The sequence below is a fragment of the Nicotiana tomentosiformis genome, chromosome 3, assembly GCF_000390325.3.
Source record: "Nicotiana tomentosiformis chromosome 3, ASM39032v3, whole genome shotgun sequence".
NCBI lineage: Eukaryota > Viridiplantae > Streptophyta > Magnoliopsida > Solanales > Solanaceae > Nicotiana > Nicotiana tomentosiformis.
This window is the reverse complement of record NC_090814.1, coordinates 138,678,950-138,691,297: the sequence shown is the minus strand read 5'-3', so window position 1 is coordinate 138,691,297 and position 12,348 is coordinate 138,678,950. Positions and strand designations below refer to the sequence as shown.

Below are 12,348 nucleotides of genomic sequence, written 5' to 3'. Positions count from 1 at the left end.
TAATATCAACATTAATCAGAGGGAAATGAGGAATCAGGGGAAACGGCCATGGGAACCCAGAAATGATGAAGAAGAAGAAGAAGGAAAGAGAAGTAGAAGAGAGGAGTAGATGAGAGACACCTTTCTTGTGTGAGAACTCGAGCGTGAGCAGTTTGATGCAGGGATTGCTTTGTGTGAGAGATGAGAGATGAGAGGTATTTTTGATTTTGGAGATAAATTAGAGTTACCTGATGAAATGAGGGTTGTGATCTTTAATTTGCACGATTTACGCACCTGCGAGAAGAGAAGCGCTTCTGCGAAGCCGCTTCTGCACTTAAACTAACACACTTGCGATATTTGCGCATCAGCGCCCGATTTCTTCACTTATGCGGAAGCACACCTGCGTGCCTTGTCCGCAGGTGCGGTTACACCAGGATTCAGCAGGCCAATTCTAGGCAGCTACTATTCTGGCTTGTTCCAACACTTCAAACCTCTTAATTCAACTCCAAAGAATCTGAAACTTGGAAGATTAGTCAAAAATAACATAATAAACTATTCTAAAAAATAAAATTTCAAAAATGACTAAAGGTTTTGAAAACGATGGGTTGCCTCCCACCAAGCGCCACATTTAACGTCGTGGCACGACGCGAATCAACTTTACCACTTTTCTCGCCACTTGGACGATATGAACTGGGCACCTAACTTGAAATCAAGCTTGTGACCACAAGCAATGTGGGGTGGTAAGTAAATGATCAAGCCAAACTTTAATTTCTTCATTTTGCGTTTCCTGGCTTTCATGTGAGAAATGTCATTTTGCCTTTTTGAATATGCAAATTGCAAAATGTATGGCTCTTGCTTTTCTTCTTTGCACTTCCATATGGATTCGCACAGCTCAATTCGCATATCACCATGCAATTCCAAGGTTGAAAAATGCTTGGAATGCAACCTCAAGCCTTCAAATTTCAAATTTTCCCGAATTTTGATATTCTCTTTTTCCCCCGAACTAGAGTCAATCTCAACCATATTTTCATTTGCACCGGTTGACTCTAATTCCATATTTTTCTTGGCATCACTAACACTCATGGAATCGGTTGGCGGATGTTCAATACTTGATTCCTCAAAATAAAGCTCACTTTCTTTCTCGTAGTCGGACTCTTCTTGACTTCTTTCCACACTCTCAAGCTGGTGGGCATAGTGAGTCTCAACCAATATTTTCATTCGATATTCCAAAGTGCGGATGTGCTCATCATTTTGAGTCAAGCCTTTTTCCAAGTCCTCGAGTGCCAAGCTCTCCTCATTTTCAAGAATGGCCTCCAACATGAGCATCATTTTCTCATTTTGAGCATTTGAGAGTTCTTGGTTTTGATCAAGTGCCAAGGAACGATTTTCGGCGTCCACATATAAGGAAAGATCTTGGCTATCATTCACTTCCGAGGCTTTTTGGACTTCTAAAGCTTCAAGCATTTCTCCCATTTGTAAGTTCAACCTTTCAAACACCAAATCATTTTAGAGACTATTTTCCAAAAGCGCCTCCAAGGCATTTTGCTCTTTGTTTCCTCCTTCAAGTAGGCATTCTAACATGAGCTTAAACTCTCTATTTGGACCATGCTCAATTTCTTTTACTTCCATATCCCTATAATTTTCATCACAAAAAGTAGAATCATCATAGCGGGGGCTTGGGGAAGAGAAGGACAAATAAGCACAATTATCCCAATGACCATTTTGACGATCACACTTATCACAAATACTCCACTCATGGATTTGAGATTGTGCGTACAATCCGCCCCCGGGAGAATTTAAACAATTCTGCCACGAGTGTGGTCCTCCACAATAAGGACAAGGGTCATCAAAGTATGAACAACTACCATCCGGCTAATTTTCATTATGTGATGCCATTTTCAAAAATTATGAAAATAAACAAGAAAATAAATAAGAAAAATAAACAAAGATAAGAAAATAATTACACAAATATTTACAAGTTTGGAGCAAAGCACTTACGCTTATTTCTCAAACAACCTAAATACGCCAAAAATGTTCCTCGGCAACGGCACCAATTTTGATGACGTCCAAATCCACTACTAAAAAGTAAATGGACACGGTCGCATACAATATAATTTACCCAACTATGAGTCGGGGTCGAATCCCACAGAGAATAATATGTAGGCGATTAGGAATATAAGAGAATTATCACTTATTATGCAATGCCAAACACTTAGAATGGTTGTTGAGAAAATATTATAGATAAATGCGAAAATATAAACTAAACTAGAAAGTAAGTAAAATGATCAATGGCTATAAGTATGGATACAATGGGAATTACACTCAAGTAACAATCCAATATATTTCACAATTTTATAAATATGAGCAAGTTTATTATTTAGCCTCGGATAATAAATCTATATTAGCTTATCTTGAAAACTAACAAGACTTCCTAATTGAATTATCCCTAAAACAATTAGGAGATTAAGCACACCCGAATATGCCTACAAGTAGTTCATTCCTATCCCTAGGTAGAATCTATCAAGTGAGGGTTAACGCCTCAAGTTTTTGTTAATTAATCTTTCCCAACCCCGAATTATTTTTCCCAAAATTAATCCGAAGTGAATGGTCGAGTCCTAGGGTTAGTTAATCCCACTGGAAACATTCAAGAACAAGAATAATTAAAGAAACAGTAACTCACTTCATAATAAATAAAAATTATTCAATACATAAGCACAACAAGGTATTTAATCCAAACTTTAAATATGAATATTCCCATAAACAAGATTCAAGTGTTAGAAAAAATACTACACACTTAAATATTCAATACAAAGCAAGGAAATGAAGAAACGAGCATAAATGAGTAAGAAATTCTAAACCAAAAGCTTCAAATCTTCAAGCCCCAAGTGTGTGTGCAAGAACCCTAGCTCCAAACCTTGTCTTCTCTAGTCTAGGAACTAAACAATAAGCCAAAGATCTGCCAAAGATATGCTAGGTCGTGTATTTGTGGGTTTGGAATTGAGGAGATGTGAATTTCCAAGTCTACCCAGGTCTGAAGCCATTGACCGCACCTGCGAAAGCATCCTCGTAGGTGCGGCTCCGTAGATGCGGATATTCTATCGCAAATGCGTAAAATCAGGAGATTGCCTATTCCGCAAATGTGGACATGATCACACAAATGTGTCTTCGCAGATGCAGATAATGCATCGCATATGCGAGCCTATGTGGGATTCCCATTTCCGCAGATGCGGACCAATTAATCGCACCAGCGATTCCGCATGCGCAGATTCTTACTACAGATGCGGTCCTAGTTCATAGTAGTTCAATTACGCAGATGCGGTCTTCCTCCTCGCAGATGCGAGGTCGCAAAAGCGACCAGTGTTCCGCATATGTAGAATCAGTGAAAGGTTCTGCATTATTTTACTCTTTTTTTCTCAATTTCGCTTCAATTGAATTCAAATCACTTCATGGCATCATTTTCCTGAAAAGCTAACAATACACACCAAAAGTGACCTCATATTATAATTAAAGGATGCAAAATCTAAAGAAAAGAGTTTAGAATAGTCTCATAATTGAAAATTTAAGTTAGAAAAGTTGACCGTATGTGGACTTATATGTAAACGACCTCGCATTTGAATTTTGATGATTCCAATAGCTCCGTATGGTGATTCTGGACTTGGGAGCGTGTACGGAAAATTATTTGGAGGTCCGCGGTGGAATTAGGCTTGAAATGCCGAAAGTTGAAATTTTGGAAAGTTTGACCGGGGTTGACTTTTTGATATCGGGGTCGGAATCCGATTCGGAAAATTGGAATACCTCTGTTATGTCATTTATGACTAGTGTGCAAAATTTGAGGTCAATCAGACGTGATTTGATAGGTTCCGGAGTTGTTTGTAGAAACTTGAAATTTTAAAGTTCATTAGGCTTGAATTGGGGTATGATTTGTGGTTTTAGCATTGTTTGAGGTGATTTGAGGGTTCTACTAAGTTCGTATGATATTTTAGGACTTGATGGTATGTTTGGATGAGGTCCCGGGAGGCTCGGGTGAGTTTTGGGGGGTTAACAAATCATTTTTGGCCTTGGTGAGATTGCTGATATCTGCTGCTGCATTTTTTCTGATTTTCTCTTTCGTGTTCGCGAGTGGGCCCTCACGTTCACGAAGAGTGTTTTCTGAGTGTGAGGTTTTGTTCTTCGCGTTCGCGAAGGGGAGGACACGAACGCCAAGGTATGGTCTGTGTGTGCATCGTGAACGCGTGAGTAGTGTCGCGTTCACGAAGAGGAGTGAGGCTATGGGGACCCCAGGTCCTTGTTCTACGCATTTGCGAGGTGGTGGTCGCAGTTGCGAAGGTCTGAGCTGGTAAAGCTTCGCGTTCGCGAAGCTGTGGTCGCATTCGCTAAGGGTAAGATTTGTAAAGCTTCGCGTACGAGAAGCCACTGTCGCGTTCACGAAGGGTTAAATTTGTGGGTAGTCGAGTTGTGCTTCGCGCATGCGAGAGACCTGTCGCGTTCGCGAAGAAGAGAGGTCTGGACAGAAAGTTTAAGTTCCCATTTTCCATTTTTAACGATTTGGAGCTCGGATTGAGGCAAGTTTTGTGAGATTTTCAGAGGAAACAACAGGGTAAGTGTTCTTAACTCAATATTGGTTAAATTACCTGAATCCATGGTTGTTTTTATCATTTAATTGGTGAATTAAGTTGGCAAAGTTTGAAAACCCTCTTGGATAAATTTGAGGATTTGAGGGCCGAATTGTTATCGGAATTTAGTAATTTTGGTATGGTTAGACTCATGGTGGAATGGGAATTCATATTTTGTAACTTTTGTTGAGTTCCAAGACGTGGTCCTCACGACCGATTTTTGGAGTTAAAATTTGGATTTTTATGGAAAAATTATATTTTCATATGGAATTAATTCCAATAAATTTTACCTGAGGGTATGAAACCCCTGATTTTGTGTCATGTGATTATTTTGGAGGTGATGCACATGCTAGGTGACGAGCGTGTGGGCGTGCACCGAGGGGATTGTGACTTGGTCCGTCCCGTAGAAACTGTAAAGCTGAATAACTTGTTGATAGTTATGTTCTCTCTATGTGTTGTGGAAACTTGACTATAAGTCATGCTAGAAACCATGTTTAGGCTATATGTTGGTATTGTTGGGACCCACAGAGGTCGTGTACATGCTGAATTATCTGCTTAAATTGTTGTTTTGTACTCAGTCACAACTTACTTGATTATTTTATCTCAGTCTCTATTGTTCATTATTGATGTATCATATCATTGTTGTTTGGGCTGATTTTATGATTGTTGAGAGCCCGAGAGACTGGAGAACTTTATGACTGAGTGAGGCCGAGAGCCTGATTGTGAGATATTATACCATAGCACATGAGTTATCCGTACAACACGTGAGTTGTCCGTGCGGATCCTTATATTATACTATAGCACGTGAGTTGACTGTACGGATCTAGATATTTATATTATGGCAGGTGAGTTAGCCGCGCGGATCCAGATATTTATATTATGGCACGTGAGTTGTCCGTACAGCACGTGAGTTGTCCGTGCAGCACGTGAGTTATCCGTGCAGATATAGCGCTTGGGCTGTAGGAGCCCCTCCAGAGTCTGTACACCCCTAGTGAGCGCGGGTACCCATTGAGTGTGAGTGTTGAGGGCTGGGAGCCTAGTGAGTGATTGTTGTCCTGAGAGGTTGTACTTGTTTTTTATTGGTTGATGCACTTAATTGCTATGTGTTGTTGTGGTGAAATTTCTGAAGAATTCTATATCCGGATTACATGAACTTGAATTGTATAAAATTTATTTGACTTAAACTGCTGGATTTCAAAGCATGTCTATTCTTTGCTGGATATACTGAAAATGAATTATAATTGTATAGCTTGTCACTATTTTCAGTTCCTTATTTATTATCATTACTTGCTAAGTTGGTTCCACTCATACTACACCCTGCACTTCATGTGCAAATCCAGGTGCTTCTGAACATAGCGGGTGCTAATTCTCTCGCACAATTGGTTTTCCGGAGATTTAGAGGTAGCTACCGTGTTTCGCAGACCTTGTCTCTCCTTCCCTATCTCTTTGTTTATTGTATTTGGTCTTAGACTATTATAGACCGTATTTTCCCGACTTGTATTCATAATAGATGCTCATGTACTCAGTGACACCGAGTTTTGGGAGTGTTTATATATATATTTGTTAGTTTTTCTTCCGCTAAATTTAGATATTATGTTTTCAAACTTAAAAGATATGGTGGTTTATTGAGATTGTTGGCTTGCCTAGTAATGAGATAGGCGCCATCTTGACGGGTGAGATTTTGGGTCGTGACAGAGAAGTTCTGTCCTTATTTGATGGGTAAAAAGGTGATTATCCACACCGATCATGCGACACTTCGGTACTTAATGAGCAAAAAGGATTCAAAGGCAAGGTTAATGCGGTGGGTGCTTCTATTGCAAGAGTTTGATCTAGAGATTCAAGACTGCAAGGGTAGTGAAAACCAAGTGGCGGACCACTTGTCTCGTTTGGAGGAGGAGGGGAGGCCACATGACGGCCTTGAGATAAATGATGCCTTCCCCGACGAGCAACTTCTAGCTATTTCAATGACCGGGATGCCATAGTTCGCCGACTTAGCAAATTATCTTGTGAGTGGTATTGTACCGAATGAGTTCTCTCCAAACCAATGGAAGAAGCTCAAATAAGATTGCCTTGACTTTTATTAGGTTGAGCCGTATCTCTTCCGGATTTGTACCGATAGTGTGATTCGACGATGTGTACCAGAGGAAGAACAAGTGGAAATTCTTGAGGCTTGCCACTCTTCACCATATGGTGGTCACCATGGTGGAGCTAGAATGACAACAAAAGTGTTGAGTTGTGGATTCTATTGGCCTACTCTTTACAAGGACGCTAGCGATCTCGTCAAGCGTTGTGATGAATGTCAAAGGGCCGGTGGGATTTCTAAGAAGAATGAGATTCCCCTCATCCCCATCTTGGATATTGACATTTTTGATGTGTGGGGCATTGATTTCATGGGTCCATTCATGAGCTCTTGTGGGAACACTTACATTTTGGTAGTTGTGGATTATGTGTCAAAGTGGGTTGAAGCCGTGGCTTTACCCAACAATGAAGTTTGAAGTGTGGTTGCATTTTTGAAAAAGAACATCTTCACAAGATTCGGTACTCCAAGGGCCATTATTAATGATGGGGGATCGCACTTTTGCAACAAAGATTTTGATACCTTACTCACCAAGTATGGTGTCACTCACAAAGTCTCGACCCCCTATCATCCTCAAGCAAGCGGGCAAGTGGAAGTCTCCAACCGGGAGATCAAGAATATTTTGTCAAAGACAGTGAATGCCTACCGGACGGATTGGTCAAAGAAACTTGATGATGCTCTTTGGGCTTATAGGACGGCTTACAAAACACTGATTGGTATGTCTCCATACTGGTTAGTGTTCGGTAAAGCTTGTTACCTTCCGGTGGAACTTGAGTACAAGGCTATGTGGGCATTAAAGAAGTTTAATCTTGAATGGGATGTCACCGCCAACTTAAGGGTGGCACAATTGAATGAGCTTGATGAATTCTGGTACCATGCTTATACAAGTTCGTCCTTATATAAGGACAAGATGAAGTACCTCCATGACAACTATATCCGGAACAAGGAGTTCAAAGAAGGTGATCTTGTGTTATTGTTCAATTCTCGGTTACGAATGTTCCCGGGAAAGTTGAAGCCTAAGTGGAGTGGTCTGTTTAAGGTTGTGAATGTGACACCCTTTTGGTGCATTAGACTTGAAGAACAAAAATGATGAAGTGTTTAGAGTCAATGGTCACCAGGTAAAGCATTATCTTGGCAAAGTTGATGATGGCCACATCGTGGCATTAATTCATTTCAAGTGATTGATGGTAATCTGACTCGTGCCGCGACGTTAAATCAGGCGCTTCTTGGGAGGCAACCCATGTTTTTTTTTTCTTCTTCTTTTTTAGATTGGTTTTGTATTGAGCTAACTGGTTTAGAAGTGAATTGCAGGAATGAGTGTGCATTGCAGGTACTGTGTTCGAAACAATTGGCCAAGTGTTGAAAAAATGCGAACTGCACATTTATTGTGTGGACCGCACAATTTTGTATGCCATAGCAGAGAAGAATCTGCGGCCACACAACTGGAGACCCAAAAATCCAACTCTCTGAAGTTTTGAATTGCAGAGAAAAGGCCATTCTGCGGGTGCACACAAAATTGTGCGGACCGCACAAATTTCTGCGGCCGCACTCATTTTTGTGCGAACCGCAGAACTTCATCAAGGTTCAGGTAAAGAGTGCGGACCACACTCAAAATTGTGCGGCCGCACTCAACTTCAATTTTGACCGACTTTGGTCAACCTATAAATAGGACCTCATTGCACTATTCACAACTTTACACACTCTGAACTTTTGAGACCTAAGCAAGCATAGTGCACACAAATTGTTTAACACTCCACACCCATTTCATCAGTTTAGATTCATCCCTGCATCCCTCATCACTGGTATGTTCAATTCATGTTTAGATTTTTTAATTTTTCTTAGTTTTTGTTCTTAATTAGTATAGTTATAGTTATTTTTAGGCCTAAAATGTCAAATATTCTTCATGTGTGCTTAAAATTGTGTGGGTAATGTCATGTGCTCTCATTGGGGACTCGGAAGATCATTCATCATGTTTAAGTTGCAAATTTCATGTCTAAATTGTGCAAAAATATGAAAAACCTAAAGTCAATGTCGTTTGATTACAACTTGTGCAGCCGCACATGAAATTGTGCGGTCCGCAGATTTTCAATTAGGGCAAAATGTTAAGCATAAAATTTGCGGCCGCACTCAAAATTGTACGGTCCGCAGAAAAATTATGCAGTCGCACTTTGGAACTTCAGAGAACCAGTAGTCTGAAACTGATTTTGTGCGATCGCACTCAAAATTATGCGGTTCGCACTTCAGCATGTGCGACCGCACTTTGAAATTGTGAGGTACGCACAAGGCAGTCTGCGGCCGCACTCAATATTGTGCGGTCCGCACTGTCTCTTTTGTACACTGATTTTCTGCAACTGTTAACATGCTTCTGAACTTTAACTGACGTATGTGCTTCATATTGCAGATAATGGTTTGATCACGAGGCAGAGGTGATACATCTAAAGGGAGGGGTGAACCCTCCCGAGGCCGAGGAAAGGGCACTCAACCTCTCGGAGTGCAATCAAAAGCAATAGCCAAAAAGCCGACCACTGGGAGAGGTAAGGCCACAGAGACCTTAGAATCAAGCTCGTTTGTCCCGTCTAGGGAAGCTTCTGAGGGTCACTCAATGGAGGTACAACTTGAGGCCCAGTCCCAACCACCACAATTCATTAGGAGATACCAACTACGCAACAAACCCTCCACCACAACAAGTTCTTCTGAGGGTTCTGATGCCGGTAGCCAGGGTTCAGAGCCCTCCTCTACACACACTCCCTTTGTACCAGTTGTAGTAGATGATGATGATGATGTTCTTGATGATGGCAGGGGAGGTGATACTAGAGTGGGCGGCCTAGAGAGGTCGAAGAAGAAGGAAGTGTGGGAAGACAGGTTCGTGAGTTTGACTGCCTTCACAAAGTTCAGAGAGTGGTGGCCCATGAGATCGCTCACACTTGAGCGACAATTCTTGTTGAAGAATTTGGATAAATACAGTCCAAATGTCCTTAAACAGTTTGGGGAGCGCAAGAGGTGGATGTGGTTCACCCAAAGTGTTATGGATGCCAAAGAACACTTGGTACAATAGTTTTATGCCAATATGGCGCATATCAAGAAGGGTACCAATGTGACCAAAGTGAGAAATTTGAAAGTCAGATTCGACCCAAGCACTCTGAACACTTACCTGGGATTCGAGGAGGTAGAGGCAATCTAGCACTTGGAGAAGCTTGCTATGGGTGATGCAGCTCGCCCTTGGCTAGCAGAGATGTTGGCAACACCAGGACTACCACCACCGTGGATCACAGCGGGTGTTCCCATTACACGGGCCACCCTCAACTTTGAAGCAAAGGGGTGGCAAATGTTTGTGTGCAGCCGTATTGACCCAAGCCAGAATGAGAACAATTTTCCGATTCCCCGAGCAGTTTTGGTGGCATCTATCATGGTCAGGTACCCAATCAATGTGGGTGACATCATGTCGGCCAACATGTCAGTGGTTGTCCGAAAAGGTAAAAGTTCCTACCCATATCCCAACACCCTCACAGAATATCTCACGGATGCAAAGGTGGAGCCGAGGAGTTTTGATACAAAAGTGCGGTCCAAGAAGCCCTTCTTATGTTACTCCTTGCAAGGTCTGGGAAATCCAAAGTTCTAGGGTAAGGCAACTACTACCGTTGGAAAGTCTGATGAGCCCTCGATGGTGGTTACAAATTCTGCTGCTGAGCCATCTACAGCTCCCATACCTTCCACAGCAGTCGGTCCTTCCACCGAGATAGCTGACATGCCACCACCTTCATCTTCTAGACCATCAACATCAGTACTAGTGCCTGCCTCATCCACATATCCACTCACTGCGCTGCGAGTCTCCCAGACATTGGCGAGTCTTAACAACTGGATGCAGACAGCTACTTCATAGCTGCTAACATATCCAGTGTTGTTGTAGCACAGTCTTCTACACCAGCAGCACCATAGGTTCCTCCGTCAGTGGAGGAAAAATTAAAGAAGATCTTGGACAACCAGAAAACCATTATGGATACACTGGTGGCACATGAGTGAGCTATTGAGGAGTTGGGCAAATAGGTGAAGAAGATGAAGAAATCCCAAGCCTCGAAGAAATTAGTGGAGAGATTGAGAAAGGAGGTGACAAAGATTGCAGTAACTAGTAATTTACCATTTGACCTAGTGATGGAGATAGATCTATCAGTACCAGCAGACCTAGTATCACCATCAGCAGAGGCACCAGTTGGCCAGTCTGACGAGAGAGACCTTGCTGCCCATACTGCCGAGGAGATGTTCACCAACCCCGTTGTTCCCCGAGCAGAGAATGATGAGATCCAGTTGGAGGACCCCAAGGGTGGTGACGCTGACATGCACCCTGAGACCACATAGGGAGTTTTCTTTACTCTCTACCCTCCCTTATTTTGATTTTGCTAAGCATTGAGGACAATGCTTATTTTTATTCAGGGGGTGGTCTATTTTGGTTGGTTTGATTTGATGACATTGGCCCGTAATAACTTTAATACTATTTTTATTTTATCTTTATTTTCTCTTTCATTATGTATATATTCCTCCCTATCTTTTGATGTATATATTTATTCCCATCGGTTTGTATATTCATTTGTCTTACTTTCAGTAGCTTATTTCATAGCTTCTTTATTTTGTTTTCTTAGTAGTCTAGCTTCTTATTTATGTTAATTTTTGATTCGGTAGCTTCTTTTTATGTTTAAGTGAGCAATAAGCCTTTGGTTTTCTTAATGCCACGGTTATTTCCAAAGGTGGGCTTTGTGTGAACCGGGTAGCTCTTCCCAACGATGGATGACGTGACAACTTTCTTAAGGGATTGAGTCTGTGTTTGATGTATAGGTAGAAACAGTAGTGTTAATAAATAAAAAAAGGGTCAAGCATGTTTCACTTGGTACCAACACACTTAACTACACGATTATGGTTAAAAATAAGCTTTTGGAAAGAAATGACTCTAGTTAGTGACCTTGTGACTCTTGTGTTGACTTAGGCAATCATCGGGTGGTTTAGTTGAACCATTAGTGATCTTCAATCTTGAATACAGAGAGTATAGGAGGAGGAGTTTGGGATCCACAGTGACCTACATGATTGTGCGAACTTCCTTGATGAGTAAATTCAACTCTTGATGCTCAAGTGTCACATTAGAGCTATTTGTGCTTTAACATTCAAAACATGGCCTTGTTGATAATTCATGAGTATGTGGGTAATTGTTGGTCCCAATTGATGTGTGTTTGATGCAACTTAGGCCAGCTGAAATAGCTCTTTTCTTGTGGAGGTAGGAATTACCTTATTTACTTGAGGGCAAGCAAAAGCTTTAGTTTGGGGGAGTTGATAAGTAGGGATTTTGACTACTTATTTGCACTCTTTTACTTTAGTTTTAGCTCAAAAATGCTTAAAGGTATTCCCGAAAACTGATAAAATGTGCTTAATTACAGGAGCATTGGAAAAGAGCCAAAACGATGAAATTCAACTCAAGAAGGAGTATTTTTGGACAAGGACTAAAACCAGGCAAAAAGGGCAAAGTGCGTACCGCAGACTATGAAGGACCTCTGACAGAATTCCTTTGCAAAGTGCGGACCGCACAATTATTGTGCGGCCGCAGAAGATGAGGTTCAGAGAGATGGAGTTCTGAGTCCATGAAAAAGTGTGGAATACACTATTATTGTGCGGCCGCAGAATTCAAGAGTGTGGCTG

General features: G+C 41.5%; 1 protein-coding gene across 1 annotated transcript; it reads right to left on the bottom strand.

Moving 5' to 3' along the window:
- Positions 1-636: 636 nt before the first annotated feature.
- Positions 637-1,452, bottom strand: LOC138908562 (uncharacterized). Its single transcript, XM_070199238.1, has one exon. It carries the CDS (start codon positions 1,450-1,452, stop codon positions 637-639), a length of 816 nt encoding a protein of 271 aa, XP_070055339.1.
- Between the last annotated feature and the right edge of the window lie 10,896 nt (positions 1,453-12,348).

Coding starts and splice junctions, on each gene's coding strand:
- LOC138908562 (XM_070199238.1), bottom strand. CDS start 1,452: ATGGGAGAAATGCTTGAAGCTTTAGAAGTCCAAAAAGCCTCGGAAGTG.